Source organism: Lonchura striata, chromosome 4, assembly GCF_050655825.1.
Source record: "Lonchura striata isolate lonStrDom1 chromosome 4, ASM5065582v1, whole genome shotgun sequence".
In the NCBI taxonomy this organism is placed as follows: Eukaryota; Metazoa; Chordata; class Aves; order Passeriformes; family Estrildidae; genus Lonchura; species Lonchura striata.
Window position 1 is genome coordinate 9,680,535 of NC_140706.1, and position 23,614 is coordinate 9,704,148.

Consider the following 23,614-nt stretch of genomic DNA (forward strand, 5'->3'; position numbering starts at 1 on the left):
TCTTGACAACTTCCTAAAGCTGGAAATAATTGGGCTGTTAAGGGATGGCAACCCAAACCAACACCTTTGATTTGTGGAATGCAATTCTTTACCTGGGACATCTTCCCAGCCAAAAGAATAAATAATTATAGCTTCTTTGGGCAAACTTAAATCACTAGAGTATTTTTAAAAATGACTGTACCTCACCTGAAAGAATCAACTGTGAGGTTTAAAATCAACCACTCAGTTTTCTTCCTTGTTTTGAATTTTTAGTCTCCCTAAGGACTTATTACATTTATGAGACAGAGTACATCTGAAGAAGTTTGGAAATCTGTTACAATGATCTGCCATGATGTCTTCTGTGAGGATGAGAAAAAGACATAATGCTTATTTTATTTGGTTATTTTTTCTTTTCAGAACCTTTTCCCGTAAAACTGGATAAGAGAGATAACAAAACTGGGATCTAGGTCAATCTGCAATGTCTCATATTGGTATAAATCTCCTTGGGATGGATTGACAAAGAAAAAACCCAGCATAATGAGAAGGTGAAGGTCAGAGTAGAGGAGCAGGATCCTCTGTTTTTCCAAATAGCTTTTTCCTTTGACTTTGGTTTTTGTTTTTCCTGAAGACTCTGGTATCCTCTAAGAATTTCAGCTCAGGAAAGAATTATTAAGAAACAATTTCCTAGACTGGATAAGAATTGGACAAATTACTGAAGTGAAACGATTAAGCCACAGTATTACAATTTAGACGTTATCTTACAGACATAATGTCTGTGTAAGTTGTGGGATAGATATCCCGCTCTCAAGACTGGGAAAAAAAACTCAAAAAAAGACAGAAAAAGGTAAGAATTCTCCTTCAAATTCTGCCTGGCAGGTTCAGTGTCAGGTTTCCTGTGCATAGGGAAATAAAATTAAATACCCCTCATACAAAGGATTGTTACATGTTAACAATTAGAGATGACATTCTTCTGCTAAGATCACAAAATCCTTTCAGATTCTGTAGGAGAGTCAAAGATATTTGATTAATTCTTCCCTTTTTTAGACTCTCATATTCCATACGAATTCCTTAACTGGTGTTAACTTTTTTCCCCCTTCTTCCTATTTCTCCTATTTAAAATAAGGGCTACCACCAGCGCCATCCTTTTGAAGTGAAGAGCTGTCCCCGGTGTATTTTGAGCACTTGCTGCCTGTGCCCTGCTCCACCCTGGCGGTAAAACCCCCCTCGGCGCACAGGCTTTGCCCTTGAGGTGCCCAACGACACCCAACGACACCCAACGACACCCAGCGCCTCCCGTGCGCCTCAGCCCCGCGGCTGCGGGCGGGGCCGCGCCGCCCGCCTCCCTCACTGCCGGGCTTCCAAGGGCGCGCACCTGTCTGAGGCGGCTCCCAGCGCCTCGCTGCCCGCCCGCGCTCCGGGCCGGGCTGGCAGCCCCGCCCGGGCTCTGTGTCCCGGCCGGCCCCGGCTCCCGCTCCCGGCCGGCCCCGGCTCCCGCTCCCGGCCGGCCCCGGCTCCCGCTCCCGGCCGGCCCCGGCTCCCGCTCCCGGCCGGCCCCGGCTCCCGCTCCCGGCCCCGTTCGAACGGCCGCCGCCAGCCCGCGCCTGCGCACTGCCCGCCCCGCCGGAGCCCAGGGCGAGGCGAGGCAGCTCGGAGAGACCAGGGAACTACGCGCCCCGTCGTGCCCCGCGCGGCCAGCTCCTCACGGCCGGAGCGAGCGGGCCGCTCGCAGGGCACGCCGGGAGCTGTAGTCCTCCGGCGCGGGGTATTGTCTCTCCCCTTTCTCTGTCCGGGAACCCGACCGCCACCCCGCCGGGCGAGCGCGGTGACTGACAGCGCCGGGCAGCCAGTCGCCGCAGCGCCGTGCGGCCGAGCCCGGCGCCGTCTCCCCGGTGACCGGGGCAGCCGCTGCCTCGGCGGAGTCGCCGGAGTCCCGGGGGACAGAGGTGAGTGGGTTTGAGCGGGGCAGCGCCCACCGCAGCCCGCCCGGCTCTCCCATCCCCCTCGCCACCGAGCGCCCTGGCGGTACCCCGCTGGGATGCGGCGGGAGGAGCGGGGACGGCAGATGGACGGCGGGAGGGGGGACGAGGGGGGAGGGGAGCGCGGCGGCGGGGCCGAGGGGAGGCAGGGGCCAGCCGGGAGCCGCCGGCCGCCCCTGTGCGCGCCCCTCGGGCGCGGCGCTGCCCGCGACCCCCGGCGCGCAGCGCGGAAGGGGCGGCGGGTCCGCCCGCGGGGGGGTCGCGGGCGCTCCGTGCCCTCCCGTCTTTTACCGCTTGATTTTTCAAATCGTCCCTGCTGGCTCAGGTGCCGCTTCTCCCCTCCCCGCGGCTCCACCCCGCGGGCAGCGGCTGGTTAATGGGTAACCCCGCGGGGCGCTGCTCCAGCCCCGCACCCGCCGCCCGCTCCGCCGCCCGCCGGGGTCGCCCCGGTGCCCGCGGGATGTCCCCGCACCCGCCGGGGGCAGCGCCGGGAGGCTCCCGGGAGCGGGGCGAGCGGGTGTGCGGAGCTGCAGCGAGCCCGCCGTGCGCTGCCCCGCAGACCCGGAGCCCTCCCGCCTGTCCCGGAGCCCATCCCGCCCGGGGCTGTCGCTGCTGCCGCCCCAAGTGCCGCCCCTCTGCGCGGCGTCCCAGCAGTTCTGGGACGAATTTGCAAGAAAAGAAGGTGGGGAGGGGGGGGGGGGGGGGAGTGCCTAACTGCGAACAAAACCTTTCCACCTTCTGAAATACAGCAAATAAATTAGTCGGAATTATGGGTGCATGACTGTCTGTACGATAGCTTTAGAAAACTGTGTCCTTACTCATATGCCTTGTCAGACAAAACAGCAAATGCCCTGTTTGTGTTCTTTACACTTCATACACTGTCTTCAGTGGGAGAAGAGTTTTTATGAATAACTACTTTTTAGCCTGCTGTTGCTGATTACAGTCAGTATTTTTTTGAATGATCACATTAGGTACACCTAAAGAAAACATAATGGCCTGTCTTGCCAATTGTGAAATGCTGATGAGATTTTTTTATTAAAACATTGTCCTGCCCAAGTTCTCAAACAACTGGTAGCTATCTTCTACAGGTTGTGCTGTTACATTTCTTGTGTAACTTGTCTATAAACATGTACTACATTTGAATAGTTAGTGGAATTCCAATGTTACAGCTTCATTTGAGCTTTGTAGAGACTTGGCATCAGTTCTGCCTCAACAACTGGCACCCCTGCTGAAGAGTCTTTTGCATTACTTCAAGACCTGTGTGAGGGATAAGGGAACAGTCTCTGTGCACTTCTACTTTGCATACTTTATTCTCTTACAGTCCTACTACTGAAAAACAAAATAAAGCCAGACAGAATGAAGCCAGACAGTGTCTCTGCACATCAACATGGATCCTGTAGTGCTGAGTACCAGCTCATTTCCAGAGGCTTTTTGGGAGGTAGTGGTGGTCAGTCCTGTGCTCCTGATCTTCAGGGGTCCCTCGCTGCCCTCTGTAGCTGCTCAGTTACAGTTTAACATGGACTGTAGCAGGAGCGTGCCTCCTGTTTCTGTTCTCTTTGTTGCTATGAGATAACAAGAGCAGAAGCAGGAAACAAACAACCTCTCTCCCTTGAAAGTAAGCAAATACATGTTATTTTCTTTAGAGCAAAGGGTTTGAAAATGACATGAAAAGCTAGCATGGACATGTAAAACCATACAGAAATGTAGTGTCTGTGGGATACAGTACAATTCAACTGTAACTGGTATTTTTTGTGCTTTGTACCCCACAAATAATTGATTCAAATGGCAGACCAGAATGTATGCTGGCAGAAATCTTGAATGTTTTGTTTTGTTTTTCAGTTCTGTGTCAAAACTGATGTATTGACAAATTATGTTATTTCATAGTTGAACAACTCTTAATGTGTACCTATTAGTGGTTTTGCCTGAAATGTTCTGTGAAATATTTTGTAGTTATAAAGTTACAAAGCTTTATATCAGTGTAAGTGAATTGGTGTTTTTGTTTCACTGGATATGCTACATGTCTTATAACTTAATACAGGAAAAGAATATTCAGACATGATTACTTTGGAACTGTGGAAGTTTGTGCCATTTCTGTGCCATATCTCTTCAGTTCCATGTTTCAAGTCTGCAAAGAAATTAGGAGAAAAGCTAGCAATTAGATAACTTGATAATTTAGTTTTGAACTAGTCTGTTAACAGTTTGACAATCAACTAATCTCTGCTTAGGGGAAACACTATTTTCATAATTTTTCTATTTGCCTGTCATGCCATTATTGCAGTAAAACATACTTGAATGCTGAGGGTTCTTGCAGAAGAGAAATATTTGTCCTTTGTCTTGAAGTTTCCTAGATAAATTTAATGAGCTGTTGTTTGTCCTGGGTGTAATTAGCAGAAAAGTTGTGCAGTAATAGTCAGGTACTGAGGGAAGGAAGAAGTGATCTAGTGAAGTAATACAGATTTTCTTTGGTTGGTATTTTTTGTTTTGGGTTTTTTAGTGTATAGACACATTAATAACAAAAACCCTTTAATGTTGAATTGGTTCCTAACTTTACATGTACAAAATTTCACAAATATATATAGCTGAAATATATTAATATAATATGTATATTAGATAATACATCAATATAGCTGGAAGTCTTCACACCTCTGGAACATCATTATTAGAGGAAAGTAACATGTTAACAGCCTGCTGCTTTGTTTTTATAATTGTCAGGTTTTTGAATAACATTTCATTATCAGTGGTTATCATCTACAATAAATGCTTGAAGTGTAAGGGTCATACGTTAGAAAAGCAAGTAGGTAAATTGACTTGTGAACAGAGTTAAAAGGAAAGCCTCTCTTAACAAATACAGAATTGTGACGTAAGAAAACACTGGAGTTTGCCTCTTCCCAAGAGCAGCCTAACTACATTTTCAATGTGTTATTTTATAATGACATTTAGGATATTTTTTATAGATTAGAGAGATAGCTGTAAAACATCTGTTTTTCTTATCAGCCACTTCAACATTACAATATTGAATCTTAAGTTTTTTTAGTAAACACTGGTTTTTATCATAGTTTAAAGGAGATTATTTATTATCTCATACTCTCTTAATTGTTTGCTTTCCTCTTGCAAGCTAGTAGCACAGTTTTAGGTGCCAGATAGTGTTGGGCTTTACAGTAACCAGGTTAACAGCATAGATTCAGAGGATACCCAGAGGTTACGTTAGGCTGTTCTCCAGACAGCTGAAAACAGAAATATTTACTATAAGGCAAATTAGATCATGTATATATTCAAGCTCCTAGATAGAAGGTTTTTATTTACTGTTGGGCATTTGTTAGTTCTATTTTTTTTTTTTGGAGGGCTATATATTGAAATATTTAATGATTATTCTCAAAAAGTACTAGATCTAATTAGAGATAGCTGAATGCACAGTGACCTCTTGATTCCCAAGTTTAGCTCCATCAGGAAAGGGTCGAACAACATTTAATTAATGAGGCTTTCTTACAGCAATGTAAGAGTTAAGTTTGGTTAAATGTTTGCAAAGCATTTCTTATGTTATGATTTCCATTTAAAGGTTAAGTTTGAAGTTTCACTAGTTCTTAATGCCAAGGTGTTTTTTTTTTTTGTCTCAAATTATAGGAAAAGTATTGTTAATTAAGCTGGATAATTGCTATCTTAAAACAATTTGCTAAAACCATACTACCCTGAATAGTCACAGCTGCACCGTGGAGACATAAAAATCTGATGTTCCTTTGTTTAAAAAAAGAAAAAACCAACCCAGAGAAACTAAACCCCAAGAAGTAAAGCCAACTGGATATCTTTTGGTATCTTGAAATCTGTCCTATTTTGGGTTTGGAAGGATCCTGTGGGAATGACATCCTTCAGTTGAGTATCTAGCAGAATATTTGGTTTCTTATATTTGGTGGCAGTGGTTTCTTAAATTTGGTAATCAAAGAGCTCGATAGTTTTGGTTTGGCTTTTAATTGGTAAAACTTTTGAAGTAATTGCCTTGTTTGTTCTAAGCCAGGCAGAAATACTGTGAAAGTAGTGTGCTGTGGGTTTAATCACAGTCTCCGTGTGGTTTTTTGTTATTTCTGTAGTTGAGAGCAATGTCAGTAGGATTTCTTGGTCATTTTTAGTCCATGCAAGTATTGGGTGGGGCACCACTAATTTAGCACTTTAGATATGATAAAGAAATACATTATCTCTGTGTGTATGTATATTTATATGTGAATGCACTTACCTAAAATGTTGCCTGCATATTGCCCACATGTGTAAGATACTTGCTTTCCAAGTACCTTATACACTTTAACTATGTTTCAATGTGACTTAGTAAAGAATAAGCCTGTGGACCGCCTCAGAGTAATTACTGTCACATTAGTTCTCACTTGCTCAGATGGAGTTTATTGCAGTTTTATATAGCTGTAGTCCCATGGGTTTTTCTGTCAGTCATCCTTCAAACCTATGGAAGTGAGGGTTCATATAGTGCAACAAGGGCATAGGTTCAAAAGTTGAACAAGTTGTAATTTGTTTTATTTATATTAGTCATTTTAATACATTTTAACCTGCTTAGTGGGGGAATCCTCTCTAAAACAATGGAATTTGCCCAAGTATATTTAGAACAAGACATCCAGACTTCAGTGCTGACACCAAAATGTAGTGAAATATTCTACTTCTTGCTGTTCATACAAAGCTGTTATATGTTAATTGTAAAGTCATGTCTAGATTAATACTGCCAGTGTGTGTCTTTTTCACTCCTTTTTTTTTCCTTTTTTTTTTTTTTTGAATGTTTAAGCTAAACTAAAACACATGGATGTTGGAATGATGGTCTGAAATGGATTTGTACAGTGTTTGCTATCTGACAAATTGTTTTGAGTAGATTAATTGATGGCTGTAACAGTAAATCTGATCTTGGATCCCTTTAGTCTGATGCATGACTGAATGCCCACTTTTCATTGCATATGTCAATGAAATATATGTAAGGATGTTGAAGAGAGATACTTATTTTAAGCTGCCTTTACAGTCAGTGGAGAGATACAGGCAACTCAAGGGGTAATTAATCTCTTTTACATGATACATGTGGTACCTGTTTCTGTACACTGAGTGTAAAGGGGGTGAGGTATAGCTGAGTAGTTGAGCATGAGCTCTCATTTTTGTTTTGCTGGGAAAGGATGTATGAGCTTAAATAAGGATTTCCTCTAAATGGTAGTATAATGGTGCAGTAAGGCAGAAGGTGACTAAATAGTAGGCAATGTAGGGGAGTTGGGGAAGACATAACATGCTTAGTTTAAAAAACACTGACTGTACATCAAAAGACTTGGATCCTGTTCTTTGCTATTCTGTCCTGTTATCATTTTGGACAGCGACTTTATTTGCATTTGCAACTCCTTTCTTATCACTAAAATTATCATTGTGGTACCTGTTCTTTTCAAACTGTTCTGAGTATTTAATTAATTCTCTGGCAATAGTTTTTGGTAGAGCTCACTAGCAATTTTTTTCTCAACAGTAAAAGGAATACTGGGTGCTAAAAAACCTGAAATATGATGAGAATTAAAAAGTCTTTCTTTTTTTTTTTAGATCTTCATCAGATGGAGTGATACTCTTGAAACATGACAAAAAGCTGGACTGAATAGAACTTTTCCTATTTAATGAAAAAAAAATTGAAAATGTACAGACCAGGAGAAACGGTCAAACGTCGACTCAACACGCATGCTCCTCCACGGATAAGAAGCGTGGAAGTTGCTCGAGGAAGGGCAGGTTATGGGTTTACCCTTTCTGGACAAGCTCCTTGTGTTCTTAGTTGTGTGATGAAAGGAAGCCCTGCAGACTATGTTGGACTTAAAGCAGGAGATCAGATATTTGCAGTTAATGAAATCAATGTGAAAAAAGCGTCGCATGAAGATGTAGTGAAACTTATAGGGAAATGTTCTGGAGTCCTGCACATGGTCATTGCTGAAGGGATTAGTCATATGGATTCATGTTCAAGCGATGAAGAAGTTGGTTTTTATGATGGGAAGGGGTGGCTGAAACCCAAACCTGATTCTAAAGCTCTGGGTATAAACAGAGCAGAGAAAGTCGTTGAAGAAATGCAGTCTGGTGGCATTTTCAACATGATCTTTGAGAATCCCGCTCTTTGTGCTGGTAACTCAGATAATTCTGCACCAAAACAAAGATCATTTTCAGTTTCTGCTGCTATGAAATTTGAAACTGGCAATGAAAGTGTAAGCAATCCAAACCTACTGTCAAAGGAAGAAATAGCCAAAGTTCTGAATGATGATTCAGTTTTTAGAACTGGACTGGAGAGTGCAGAAGACTTTGGGTTAGATGCAAGCATTTTGAATGTTGCCATGATTGTAGGTTACTTAGGCTCCATTGAACTTCCTTCAACAACTGCAAATTTGGAAACTGAGAGTTTGCAGGCCATTCGTGGCTGCATGAGGCGTCTGCGGGCAGAGCAAAAAATCCATTCCCTGGTGATGATGAAGATAATGCATGACTGTGTTCAGCTCTGCAGTGACAAATCAGGTGTTGTGGCAGAATATCCTGCAGAGAAACTGGCATTCAGTGCTGTTTGTCCGGATGATAGAAGATTCTTTGGACTAGTTACAATGCAGACAAATGATGATGCAAGCTTGGCTCAGGAAGATGAAGGGGTCCTGAGGACATCTTGCCATGTTTTTATGGTGGATCCTGAATTATTTCATCATAAAATTCACCAGGGTATAGCAAGACGTTTTGGACTGGAATGTACAGCAGATCCAGATACAAATGGCTGTCTGGAGTTTCCAACATCATCTCTACCTGTCCTGCAGTTTATTTCTGTCCTGTATAGAGATATGGGGGAACTGATTGAGGGGATGCGTGCCAGGGCTTTCCTCGATGGCGATGCAGATGCTCATCAGAATAATAGTACAAGCAGCAACAGTGATAGTGGAATTGGAAATTTCAACCAAGAAGAAAAGAATAATAGAGTTCTGGTGGTTGATTTAGGGACCAATCCAAGTAAGCACATTCCTAGCAGCATATGGGAAAATCCAGTAGGAAGGGGACAAAATCAGCCTGCTTCTCATTGGAATGGCTTCTGTCATGAGCAAGAGGGAAGCGTGCCTTTAGAAGTAATTCAGAATGATAAGTCCCAAAATGTAAGCAAACACTTGAGCCCTTCTGCTCGTATTGAAGTTCCATTGGTTTCCTCCCGAAATTCAGTACCCCCATCCAAGAAAAACGCTGCAGGCCTGGGCAATCAGAGATGGCTGCCTGTGCACGTTCTACAGGATTGGCAGCATGGAAATGCCAGCGACCAGGAGTCGTACACTGACTCCACAGATGGCTGGTCCAGTGTGAACTGTGGGACCCTTCCCCCACCAATGAGTAAGATTCCAGCTGACAGATACAGAGTCGATGGCAGCTTTGGTCAGCCACAGCTAAAATCTCACAAAAGTGAATGGTCCAAGAAGATGTTCTGCATTCAGAACAAATTTGGCCCTCCGCACAGTATCAGGAAATCGAAAGAAGATAAAAAGGTAAGAACATGCTGGGGCTGGTTCTTAAAACCCCTCCACCTAAACCCATCTGCCTATGGTACTTTTACACAGTAATAGTTGCATATTAAATTTTAAAGGTGTATTATATAATTTGCAAAATTTCAGATGAAAAAAATAATACATTCTGCTCTCATCTGCAGAGGCGTTTCATATTCCTCTTTAATTGAGTGCAGCTCTGGAATTGTACTTCTGCTGGAAGTGTTGTCTGTCAGGGCTTTCTCACTTTTCTTCTTGTCTCTTCATTGTTTCCAAATGTTTAAGTGGCACTGAAATGAAAAGAAGGCATGGCATTTTAGCAACTTCAGTTTCTTCTGACCTTCAGCTGCAAAAGAATGGAAACAATCTGCATCTTTAGTTTGGATCCTTTTTGTAGAAGGCTGGCTTGCAAATGCTATTATTTTAATGACATCTATTTTTATAGAAACGTAGTCTAATGATCAGTCAAAGACCTTGATTATACACTTTTAAGTGAATAAGACTGTTTTATTACAAACTTCACTCCAGCAAACCTCTCAATACAAGTAGCATTAAAAACTGACATAAAAAGATGGTAGTGGTAGGTCACAAAGCTAACATTCTGTCAGCAAGCCTGTAATCAAATTCTATTCCAAATTACTGTTTCTTCTTGTTTTGTCTACTATTAGACAAAATGAGGAGACTTAAAAACAAAAAAAAAAGGGGTGGGAAGAGTATTCAGGATGATTACATACCCTTTGTAACACACACTTTTGCTGTTGATGGAACTAATCTCAGGGGAGTCTGTTGTTGATAACTGGAATTCTAGTAAAGTGGAGGCCATTGTTCTGATACTGAAAGGATCACTAGCAGTCTTGTATCTGAAATGTTTGCTGACTCCGGGGAAAGACAGAATCTTATACTCTTAGACTTCAAGAAGCTTTGTCATTCCATGCTTATATATTAGTGTTCACCTTAACAATACACTAGTGTATAATTATTATATATACTAGTTTGTTTGTTTTTATTTTCAGCACAAAAAGCATAAAAAATACTGTATGTGAAACTTTTGTGTATTGCTTGTATGATTGTTTCAGATGTCCATCATGCTATCCAAATCTGTTTTGAAAAAAATGTGTTTTTTTCTCACCTGATTAAAAATACACAACTGCTGATCAAGTGAATGACAGTAGAGGTTAATTAGTTGTTTCATACTGTTAGAAACAAAACCTTTTTAGGGATTAGGTTGCAGAACTTCAGAACATTTTGGGTTTGGTTTGGAAAGAGGAAATATTTTTTATTTCTTTTCCTGCACTGTAAAACAAGCAACTTTAGTGTATGTTCTATTGTATGCCTTTTGTGCTGAAAATAAAAAGAAATAAACTAGTATGTACAATAGTTATACACTAGTGTATTGTTAAGGCGAACACTGCTACAGGCAGCAATGTTTTCCAGACTCACAATAAAATTAAATTTCAAGTGTTGTTAAATACAAGGTGATTTATACTTTCAAAAGCCAAACAGAAAACACTTAAACTTGTAAACATTGCCCACCCAAATCACTTAAGACTCAATTCTGTCTGCTGCCCTGAAGTTTTTGCTGATAGACCAAGGAAAAAGCCTCTTTATATGCAGCACCTGGTGCAGGTGCATGGTGGATGTTGGCCCCAACTGCTGCACTGGATGCTGCTGAAATTCCTTTGGGGTCTGTGTAATAAGTTTGTGTTTGCAGTGTTGTCCATGACAGTAATATGGATTAGATATTTTTCAGAAACACTTAATGGAAGTCAAGATTATACTAACTAAAATATCATTGAAAATTTTATGCTTTGAAATCAAAGATGCTCTACATGTGGCTAAAGAGTAATAATATTTCACCTACTCTGTCACACAAATCAGCATAAACCAACACTAAGTATCCAAATATTCCCTTTCAAGTCTGTCTGATAATAAAATAGGCATTCTTTCTTTGATTATTGACAAATTTGTTTGCAAGACACATTTAAAATGTTCCTACATGGCTTTAGCATTTAAGCTCTTCATTAAGGCTACAGACCCTCTTTTTCATTTTAATTTCATTTTTCAGTATTATTGAAGGCTATTGAAACTGATGAGAAAAACTCATAAAGATTATTTGAAGTAATTCACAGAGACGAAGTTGTACAATGTTCTCATCTTAAATCTTTCATGTAAATAATCAGGGGATGTCATTACTGATGATCATACCTCTGTACTTCTGGTGCTGCAGAAATAGGGAAAATCTGTATTTTCATCTTAGAGCCCTTGTTCATTTTCATAAGAGATAAATTCAGACTTTATTATTTTGTGTAAAGGGATGAGGTAAAACTTCCCATTCCAAACCATTGTTCAGGTGGGTTAGCTCCTGTGTTCTAAAAAATTACATGTTCTCAGCTTCCTGTGACCTTTTTAAGTGGTGAGGATTTATTTTACACAGCTTGCTCAGAATCATTCCAGTCTTAGTCTTCATTTGGCAGAACAGCACTTAAATTGCTCTTGTCTTTTACATCAATACCGAAGGTAAAATATCCTATGAGTGGGAATGTAGAAACCACTAGAGGGAGAAAAGGTTACCAAAGCTAGAGATTCTTGTGATGGACTCTGTAATTCCATATAAAACACTGTCTTCCTTGGAATTTTCATCACACATGAGTTCCTGGATGCAATTCTGCTCTAGCAGAGCTGCTGTGCAGATAAACTGTGATGATCACAGCATGTAATTCTGAAAAATATGCTGTACTGTACAATACTAGTGGGGGGTAAGATGGGCATAAACTGCTTCCAGATTTTATAGCTGCACTTACAAAACATTTGTGAATTGTACAGCACGCAAGAGCAGATGTGAGAAAGTGTAAGTGAACATATCTATTTAAAATTGCACTTTCAGGACTGAGCCTGGGAAGTGCTTCTTGTGAGTAGGAATAGATATGGCATTTCAGACCTCCAGTTACAAGCAAGTAATCACATTTTTTGAGCTTTGTTTTCCTTTTAATGATGATTTTTTTCAGCTCACAGACTAGAATTGTGATTAATTCTCTGATAATTGGCAAACCCACTTTTAAAATATTAATTTCCTTTATGCTGCTATAAGGCATTTAAAAATTCAATATAAGTGTGAATCGTGGAAAATAGTTAAAAATGCCTAATTTTGTTGTTAGTGGATAGCATGAGGTTTCTTGTTTTCTTTAAAATATTCTAATTATGAATTATCCCCAAATTACTGAACACATACTTTCACAATTGCTACATATTTCATTCTTTTCTAAAACCTTTTAAAAAGGTTTCTGTGCATGGCAAGAGGAGAACTAAACCAGGAAGATTTTGGTTCTAGTCCATCTCTTCTGACTGAGACCTACCAGAAGACATCTCTGGCCCTGTGCACCTCTCACATTGTTCCCTGTACTGAACTTCACATTTCTGGTGTTTCTTAAAAGTGTCACATGAACAGATTTCTATTGAATAAAGGAGACAATGAGAATTTCTATTGAAGAAATGAGACAATTAATATTCAAATGAGAATTTTTTGGTGGAATCCATGTCTTCTGTAGGTCTTAGATGAAAACAAGCAGGGAGAGGCCTGATGATGTTGCTGAAGTTTACTGAAAAGGCAGATCATGGAGGGCAAAGTGTCTTTTAATGTGAGAACAACTGAGGAAGATTTCTGATGACAATGAGCTTCTAAATTGCTCTGAGGTTGATGCTGGGTAGGGGTCAGGTATGCTCTCGTGAGGTTTGTGAGACCCACATGAGTAGTCTGATTGTGGTTTCAGTGGGAATGGAATAATTCCTGCTTTTTTTGTTTGTAATTCCAGTTGCACTGTCCTGCCTTTGCTGTTGCAGTGCTCTTTCCACCTTCTTTAGCATCCCACTAATTTCCAGTCACTTACCTACTCACTCCTGTGCATGATTTTTGGGTGACGCAAATGTAAAACACCATAAGCAATATGAAAACATCAGGGGATGTTAGAATTGGCAATAGACTTGAGAAATTGCTGAACAGGGAAGCATTCCTTTCCCTCTAGACTAAATTAATATAAATATGTTTGATTTTGTTCAACCCTCACTCTCTGTTTTCAGGCTAGTGCCTGGCCAAAAATATGTCTACTCATTACTGTTTTAAATTAAGTTTTACTGGGAAAATACTCCCTTTTCCACTGGAAAGCTTCATAACAGTCAGTTTAGTCTTTGAATTCTCTCTCCATAAGGACAGAATCTTAGGCATTGACCTCTCACCATTCTCTTTTTTTAAAAAGAAGGTCTGTTTTAATAGTGTGGCAGTGTGTATAACATTGAAGATCAAAAGTTTTGCAGCCTGAGCCTGATAACTAACACTTGGGTCCTAGGTTTATTCCAAGTGAAGATGACAAAAGCGTTGAAATGTAATTAAAAAAGTTTTTAAAAATGTTGGGTATTGGCTTTCAGAAATCCTTTACTGTTTCACACTTGTTATACTTCTCTCTTGATCACATTATAGTTTGTGCTGATGAAAAGTGTGACTTTGTAGTTGGATCCTCTTTATAGGTCTTAGAAGACAAAATAGAAAAATCGGTATTGCAAATGTGTATTCTTTTTTAACAATAAAATAAATCAACTGCTTGGTAACCTTCATAATTTCAGCTCCTGAAAATATTGTAAAAATGTAGAAGAGAGAAGACAGGCAAGCAGTACTAAGGGGTTCACTAAGGCATCTTTCCCTGCTAATCTAGTTCCTGGAAAATAATTTTTATTCCTCTCTTTTTTTCAGAAGTTTAACTGTAACTACTTTAGAGTTGTCTTTGTTTCCAAAGCAAGTGTTACTGAAAAAGACATGCTGTCCAATTTAAAAATTATTTTTTTCTTTTTTTTTTGGCGGTGAAAATCTGTAATTTGCTTCAGATCCAAGAATTGCAGTTTTTACTGTTGGTAACTGGATGGTGAACTAACTGCAAAGCAGATATTTTAGATGCAGAGACAATGTTGGCAAAGCTTTGTGGTTCCCATATTTGTTTTTTTGTTGTATAATTACATGTTTTTTTCTCTTTCCTTTAGAATTCTGTTTTCTCACTAGCTTGAATTGTTCCACCAACAGCTGTTTTAAAAGCAGAATTAATGGCAGCTGGATTGCTATTCTTATGCAGTTTAATGTTCAATTATGCAATTTAATGTTCAATTTTGGATTCAGAGGCTTAGATCTGATTTGAGATCTACCTATATACCTTAAAGAGAACTCAATAAAAATCCCAAACACCAAGCTAGATCTGAGAATGTGCTAATGTGAATTAATCTGCAAAGAGGCATCTATAGGAAATAGGTCCTCTTATTTTTGCTTAGAGAAAATGAAAAGCAATTAAATTTTTAGTAATTCAATGCAGCCTTTTCATATTAATTGTAATCTTCTAAATTTATTTTAAAAATGGTTCTAGGATCTTCAAAGTGTATAAAAAGCCCAAATAATGCTGGTTGTGTTTCTTTGAAAAAGAAATTAGATAAAATCTGGACACTAAATGTTTGTAGAGTGATGCTGACTTTTGTGAAATGTCCTCATTTCAAGTTTGTGTACTAGAAAGAAAATGGCATGGAAAAAGTATTTAGCACAGAGTGAATTGAAATAATGAAAATTAGCTTAATATTTATGTTTAAACATAAAAGCCTTGAGATGGGAGATTATAAAGTTATTGTTCTCAGAATTCAGAAAGATCTGAATTCCTTGCAGCTGAGAAGATTTAGAGGAGAAAAGGAGTTGTAAAATATCAGTTTTTCACTGGACAAGAAATAGAGCCATGTAGAATAAAGATCTTAAATTAACAAAAATAAATATGGAATTGCTAAAACTTATGTGAACTTGTACATTTGGCATTCCTGATATCACTTGACTTACATATTCTGCACTTTAATTATAAACTATAAAGAAAATACCACATAATTGTACTTTATAGTTTCATTTCATATCTGCTAATATTTATCCAGAGAAATACTAACAATCTTTCTCTCTGCTTTCTCTTAGTGTTATTATTTTTGTTTTAAATCTCAGTCATCAATCACTTACTTTTCAATCAGAAGTCAGCTTAGTCTTATCTTTTCCCAAAGTTTATTCATAACTGTAATACAATTGGTTGCTGTAATTTTATTTTTGAGATGGGTTACCAGAGTTATAAGCAGTTTTAAAAATGTGTACACAGATGGTGTATTCATAAGGCTTATTTCTTGGGGTTTTCTTTCCTTTTATGTTGATTTTATATTGAATTAATATTCCCAGCTATTTCCTACCTAATGTTCAAGATGATTAGAAACTAGTTATTATGTCATTTTTTGTATTTTTCTTCACATTTTCCTCTAGTGTAGTAAGGTCTTTCTGTGTCTCTGCAATTTCCAATTACCAGACTTCCAATGTATAGAAGCTACTTTTATCTACTTATACTGAGAAAATGATCTTACTTTTCATATGCATAAATAACATCAAAATTTGTGGGTTTGTTTTGTTTTTTTTCTTTTGCTTGAAAAAGGATTAGGATAGTACTGAAGTGTAGATGGGTGAGTGTTTTATGCCTAATATCCTCAGTACAGGACACAAGCATTAAATTTCATTTACTTGGATGGTCATGTCAGGACAATCTCTTTTCTGTGTCTTCCTGGAGTCCGTATAAATCTTATATGAAATTTTGCAACATTCTTCCTTGTATCATGGACCAAACTGGCATTTGAAATGCCATTGTAATGGTTAGAAGGGAGTGAAATGTCTCATTATCATCTGATCAGTAAAGAAGTATTCTTAAAAGTCACCAAATCTGTTGATCAGCACTGGTGAATATAGCATTTGAATTATTTGTCATCCTGGTGTACCTCAACAGAGGAAAAAAAAAGGGAATTGCAGTGTAATTAAAGCCTGCAGAAAATCTGATAGTAAAGTTTGAATGATGATTGACTTTTTTTAATTAACTTTCTGTCATCTAATGGGGTTTTGTGTGGTGCTGTCCCTCCGTGATGATGACACAAGTGCAGGGCAGCCTGGAGGGTGTCCCTTCATTCTGGCTTTGTGCACAGCACCTGGAGCCTGGCTCTGCCAGCACAGACACCTTACCCAGCACTTGCTGCTCCCCAGGACAGGCCAGGGGAGGGGAGCACAACCTTTCACTATTTTCTGAGATTTTGTGTGCTTTGTTGACATTACTGTTTCCCATCCCTTTTCAGAAAGGTCTAAATCAGGAACTTATTCCTGAAGTCTTAAACCTGCATTCTTTTTAAAGGTGAACTGTCAATACAGCCTGATCCTTCTGCTGAGGGCTTCAACAGCCAGGATTAAATTCAGTACAATTTGAATATCCACAGGAGTTTCAAATTATGTGGTCAGTGTATCTGGGCTCCAAACTGTTATGCATTTTGCCACACAGAGTCACAGAATCAAACCTAAAAACAGTGGGAGTTTTTAAAAGCTTCAAGAGCTGGAAATAGGACAAATTAAAATTTAGTGATTTTATAGTTAGTATGATTAAGTTCTGTGAACATGGAACGTACCAAATTCTGTTTAGCTCCTTAAGAAGTTGAGCTCCTTAATCTGAAGCAAACAGTTCTGCGTGACCATTCTAGCATGTGCATGGTCCTCTTGCATTCTCTTGAATGGCCAGGACATAGGATAGTGTACTTGTTCCACCTGAACAGGAGGAAAAAATTTTCTATGAAAATTAGTGCATGCTGGTAATGATGTTTTTGTCTTAGAGCTCCTAGAACTCTGTTCATCACATTTCATTGCTTTCTTATGCTTTTGTTAATCAAACATGTAAACTTTTAAAACTATTTCACTCAAATCTTATGAGAGTAACTTTTCCTGTGAGACAGTTTTGAAAGCATAGTTCTAGAAATGTAGATCATCAAGCTTGTTAGTGCTTTCTAAACATTTTTGATTAGCTTCTCTTTTTACATTTTACCTTTCCTTCTTGCTGCTCTTCCACAGACCAGGCAAAACCTCTGTCCCATCAGATTTAGTCCCTTTAGTTTCTTTTAAAGATCACAAACCATAATGTGTTTTCCATGAAAAGTTGTAAATTTGCTGGAAGCTGGCCTAAAGCCTCATAGTTTTTCTTTCTCATTTTCTCCCCTTTCTGGATTCCTGCTGCCAGCTCACTGTATTTTTTTGTTGTCAGGGATGCCAGAACTCTTAACAAAAATTTCCCCCTTCCTCAGTCTCTTGTGCTCCAATAGCTGCCTGTCTCCTTCCTTGCTAACCCCTTCCTGCACCTTCAGCTTTAGAACTGGTACCAGAGGAGAGGAAATCTATTAGTAATATCCAGACAATAACTGCAGAGAGGCACAAAGACTATTTAGCACAAAATGGAAATTTCAGGTTGTTGCATATGATAATGTGTTACAAATTTATAATACTGGATAAGTGCATTTGCTGGAATATGAAGTACAGTACAGCTTGTGCTATAGCTGGGAATTCCTTTAAGCTAACTGAAGATGTTTTCTGAAGGTGTTTGGTTTCTTTGTGTTCTGAATAATTGATCAGGTTTCATCGACTTCCTTCTGTGCACTCAGGCTCCAGGTTACAGTCCCATATTGGCTGTCATAGTTTCACGTTGTGTTTCTTTGGTAGTTCCAGCTTAAAAGAGTTCCTGTGGTGCTCAGGCCAGATTTGGCAGAGAGTATCATGAGTTGTGCTGGCATGACTTCTGTGGATCTGCCTTAGAAACAGGATTATTTCATTTTGTAAACTCTGGTGTCAGTGGCGATGAGGGCACAGCCTGCTGCAATTTGTGAGTTTGCAGGAGTGGTCAGAAGTATATGCAAAACCCTTAAGCTGCCACAGCTGCCAAAAATCTTACATGGAGCTCCTGCCTAACTTGTTTAAATACTTTTAAGAACCCATCCTATTTCATTCTATCTTTAAATAATTAGAATTGTGCAAATCATCTTACATTGGAACCTTTTTGTTCTTTCTGTCTGTCCGTTTGCAGTCTCAGATTAATCACATCCTTCACTCCCTCTACCTTGCTTATGCATAAAGTACAATGTTTTCTGCTTTTTCATTTGTACTTTTCTTGTACATCATTCTTGTTCTCAGACAGAAACTGTTCTCACTTGGACATGTTCTCACTTGGACACGTTTGAGCTGCTCTGTCAGTCCTCCTCTGGTGACCTGTTTTCAGTGCTCTCCTTGTCATATTTGCACTTGCCATTTCCTGTCTGCCTAAAAAAAAAGGGTAATCTAGTAATTTATTAAAAATAATAAAAGACTCAGACCCCATTCATTGTCCTCTGTCTCTTATGATTATACATTTAACTGGTATTTCAATCCATTCTAATTTTTACTTTTTTAAGAGTAGAAAAAGGAATGGATTTTTTAGAGCATCAGTACTTTAATTCCTTTAATCCTTTGTTGGTTTTCCTCTCCATCTGACAAATCATAACAGGATAAAGGCTTTTAGAGATATATTCTTTTATATTTTCACCATGATAGATAGTAAAAGCAGGGTGGAAAGTATCTGCATTGCAAATAGGAGAGGATGTATTGCGGTAGCACATGCTTCTCACTGATCAACTTGTTTTCACAAATTTCTGTGCTTTTTGGTTGACTTCTGGATTCCTAAAATTTCTAAGTTGAAGGCACTTAGTAAAATGTCAGATGGCCTTTAGTTTCTAGTTCTGTTCTCATAGAATTTCTTAGATTTTGTTGACTATTTAGATATTTTTATAATTTTGTAGATTTAGCAACAATATTTTTGGAAGAAAATCTTTAAGATAGGATAATAAGTAGTTCTAGGGCTTATAGGCAATATGAATTTAAAAAAAAAACCAAACAACCCTACAGCCTAATGTTCATGCAGCAAATGTCAGTGTTTTAGCTTGGCAGCTCAGAGAATGTAACAGCATATTTTTCATAGAGTGGTTGGGGTTGGAAGGGCCCTTGAATCTCTGGTTCCAAGCCCCCTGCCATGGGCAGGGACACCTTTCACTGGACCAGGTTGCTCCAAGCTGGCCATTTTTTTTTGGTCATACATTTATTGTTCTGAAATGTTTGTGGATAATTTAGTGGGTTTTAATATCTGCTTAATAGTGTAATAAAGGCCTTTAGAAGTACAATGATTTATTTATGTCTAACAGACTGCAGAAATGACATTAATATCAGCCATTGCACTAACAATCTCTCTGTGCTCAAATACTATGGATTTCTTTAGCCATGCTGATTAGTACACTCTAGTTTCAATGGCTGTTTTCTGTTCAAGCCATGAATGCTTTTATTTCCAGCTCTTTAGACCCATGAAAAACATTTGCCAAAATGGTGCTGTTTGCTTAAGATACATGATTCTTTCCTTATTTGTGTGGATGTGTGTATGCACAGCCATTTTTTAAATTGAACTGGAGAAGGAGCTCTGCCTTCATAGTCTGAATATCTGGAATAGTGTCGAGAAAAGATGAAAAGGGGCACTTCCCAGGAAATGAAATACTTGTGAATTGTAGTCTTTTTGGGTTTTTTAGTAATGCTCTCCTTAATTTCCTAGATGATTTTTCAGAGCAAAGAAGAGATTTTTGTCAGTTCAAATTATTTTCTTAATTGCAATTGTTATCCAGATGGGTTGGGCAAATGGTTAATTCAGTGCATTTTCATATTTTGTAATCATTGCTTAAGCATTGTTTTATTCCGAGGGTCTCTTTTTTCTTAACCTGTTCTTATCTTTACTGTTTCACCCAGGGCTCAGTAATCAGTTTTGCATAACAATATAAAAAACCATAAATAAAAACTTTGATTGGATGCTAATTTACTCTCTCTTTTCTAATACCACACAATTTACAAATTGTTTTTGTCAGCTCTCCCTCTTTCTCTTTGTTATGCTTCTGACAACAAATAGGTAGGCAGCATTATTTCCAAAATGAGCATCTGGTGATAATAAATCTTATCTAGAATCTGCTTCTCAGTGGAATCTAATTAGATTTGTCTTTAGGCAGTTGATTCCTCTTCCTTCAATTTGTAATGTTATCATTTCAAAAACTTTTTAAGTGCATGTTCTTAGTCTCCCAGCATCATATATGTCAGTCTCTAGTATTTAAATAAGTACTGGACAATTTATATTCTTTTTTTGGGGATGAAATAGAATGAATAGTGAAGATGTATTTGTTATTCTGAATAAATATGTCTGCTACTGATATTTTAAAATTTTTTTTCCTTTCACCCTTTTATTTGCAATGAAAGATGAAGTTCTCTCAGGGCATCCATCTACTTTTAAGTTACACATCAAAGACCACTAAGCATCCATACTGTGTAACTGTTTCATTAGTTTCAAAGTAGCAGTTAATGATGCCATTAATTTGCTGAGTTGTTGGTAGTCTGATAGTTTTATCACTAATTCTCGGATTAAAAATGAAAAAAAAAATCACAGAACTAGTGTGGTCATACTTGACTACTGGTGAAATCAAATAGATGTACTTGTGTATTCATGTTGGTCTAACAGAAAAATTAATACAGGAGGAGGCTTGTTAATGTTTTGATCAGCTGTGCAGCAACAGTAATGAATACTGCTGAGTTGAGTCAGGGGTGGTGTCGGAAACTGAGGTATTGATGATTCTGAGATTGTAAAAAGTCTCTGTTTTTCAGCCCTGCTGCCAAAGAAGAAGTCATCATTCGTCTGTGCTGGTTTCAAGGTTGTTTATTCTGTTTATCTCTAACATGTTCTGCTGCCCTGCCCAGCTCTGTCCTGCAGGGCAGCGTGTGGGGCTCTGCCCTCAGTGGGATGTTACAAACATTAAATACCAGAAACTCCCTGGGCTGGATTTACAAGAACGTGCCAATATCTGTCACCTACGTTGGACAGTGTGTCCCCAGCCTGAACCAACAGAAAAATGCCAACACCACAGTGAAACATGGAGGGCATGAAGAAGAAAAAGGACAAGACACACCCAATTTCCTCCATCTTGTCCCCTTTGGACCCCTAATCTAGAATCCTAAAATTCTACTTTTGCACCCGTGCCACACTTAATTATTACTTATATCAAACACTCAGAGCTTCTAATTCATCCTGTAAGAGTGAAAACTCTTTTCCATGGACAGAGATCACAGACAGTGTCTCTGGGGCTCTGTCAGGGGGGTTCCTGAGCCCTGCCAGGGTCCCAGACCTGCCAGGGCAGCCAGAGAGAAGCCCTGGGTTCCCACAGGGTGGAGGTGAATTCACTGTGTGGCACAGATTCCTGCAGTAGGTGTAAGCTTTCCATCCACACAGGAAAGGCTGGCGTGGCTGTAAGGGATGAGGCAGGTGTGAACCTCCTCAGCAGTACCTGCCTGGATGAACAGATCATTTTAAAAGTTGCTCAAAAAGATGCTCAAAAAAGGCAGGAACTGTTCTCATTCCACTGGGTCTTGCTTGTCAACATTTACAGAGAGCAATTTTCCTCTCTTCACATTTATTTGATCACTTAGCAAAGGTCACCTTAGCTTGTTTATACTGCACTTGTAAATGCTCTCTGAAAACCCTGGAAGCAAATATCCAGCTACTAGATTTCCAGGTTGCTTTGGCACAACCTGCCCAATTTACTTCTCAGCCAATTAAAAACAAACAAACAAAAACCTTAGTAAATAGAAAACTGGGAGGGAAAGTGATTTCATAGAAAAAGGGATCACTTTTAGTTCTGAATGAAGTTGAATTCTCAAGCCTGTTGAGGGGATGAACCCTGCTGCAAACTTTGGATCCAGATTCTTGTTTTGTCTTGACAATTTTGGAGCTCATAAACAGAATCTGTTGAGAGCACTGGTGATGGCCAGAGCCCAGTTGCTGTAGAACAGTGTTGTCTCCATGGGAATTAGCAAACAGGCAGACATCTCCGAGGCTGTACAATGCTCTGGCTGCTCTTCTCTGCTTTGTGGGAGTGGTTGTTGGCATGAGACTATGAGGATGTGAAATTTGTGGTTGTTCTTTTGATTAATGTGCCGTGTATAGACTTTCCAATGAGTGATCAAAGGAAGACCAAAATATTTCAGAACTTGGAGCACAGAAACTTGCCCAAAGGAAGAAATGAACACAAATAGAAAATTTAATAAATATTACAAATCTGCCAAATGAGCAATTTTAAAAGTACTAATAAATATATTTTTAAGCTGACTATAATGAAGAAAGATGCTGACATGAAACAGAGGGGAATTTGCTCTGATTTAAAGTCTTTTATTTTCTATAGCAAAAAAACATCAGTACAGAGGGAGAAATTTTCCTCACATTGAATGTTACAGTGAAAGGAATCCAAAATTTCAGGCACATAATCACAAGGCTTTGTAATGTAGTAAGTTTATGTACATCTGCTTAGCACCAGTCACCGACTGTGCCTAATTTTAGGTTCAAGCTTACACTTTGCCATTTGGAATAAACTTGATATGTATATGCTGAGTAGTTTAACAGACATCTGGTAACTTTTTAGGGAGAAAGAGTATGATTATGGGCACAAGAAAAACTAGATTTAATTACTGCAGCACTGATTCTAGTGACGGAACAATAAGTGAGGGAGTTGCTTTCCTCAGAACAAAAGTTCCTGCAATTTTATACTGTGTGATTTCAAAAGTTGGACTTTGCAGTAGCAAGGCTATAAAAAAAAGAGTAGTGAAAATCAGATTTTTAAAAATGTGGAGAAACATTCCAAGAGAAGCTGGATGAGATGATTTCTAGGATGGTAATTTTCTATAGAAAATGCAAATATTTAGTATTTAAATGGTTACCAGTTAAAACAGAGAATAACCAGGATCATCTTGCTTTTATTACTGACATGTATTGTGTGTACATTTTAGCAACCTAACTGATTGCTCATGTTAATACAGTAAATTAATGCTGAATGTTTAAGATATTTGACTTGAGACTGGAAAAGTCAACTTTAATGACTTTTAGTATGTGGCTTTACAAGAGCATGGCAAATAACTAACTAGTTTTGAAATTGTGGTCCTGTTACAGTTCCTTAAAATACAAATCTCACTATGATCAGCAATGTACTGAAATTAAAGAAATAAATTAATGTATATTTTCTGTGGTTTTTTAGGGTGCAAAATTTGGACATTCAATGGGATTAAGTCAGGCTCCTCCTCCACGTTCTTCTGCTCGAAGATCCTTTGGAAGATCGAAGCGATTCAGCATTACTCGCTCTCTGGATGACCTTGAGGTAATTAACTTTCACTTAAAATTTAGAAGTGAGTCTTAGAGAACTTACATGCTAATA

At 39.1% G+C, this 23,614-nt stretch overlaps 1 protein-coding gene across 2 annotated transcripts in view; it reads left to right on the forward strand.

Moving 5' to 3' along the window:
• The first annotated feature begins 1,638 nt into the window (after positions 1 to 1,638).
• Positions 1,639 to 23,614, forward strand: part of RGS12 (regulator of G protein signaling 12) — an 83,967-nt gene continuing 61,991 nt past the window's right edge. Inside the window, exons 1-4 of one of the 2 annotated variants that reach the window (XM_085577632.1) lie at positions 1,848 to 1,922; positions 3,277 to 3,570; positions 7,515 to 9,460; positions 23,438 to 23,557. In XM_085577632.1, the coding sequence (XP_085433758.1) occupies positions 7,586 to 9,460; positions 23,438 to 23,557 (1,995 nt within the window). In that variant the 5' untranslated portion in view covers positions 1,848 to 1,922; positions 3,277 to 3,570; positions 7,515 to 7,585. Of the gene's footprint in view, positions 1,923 to 3,276; positions 3,571 to 7,514; positions 9,461 to 23,437; positions 23,558 to 23,614 lie in introns of both variants that reach the window. The other variant, XM_077782731.2, reaches the window with a different exon arrangement.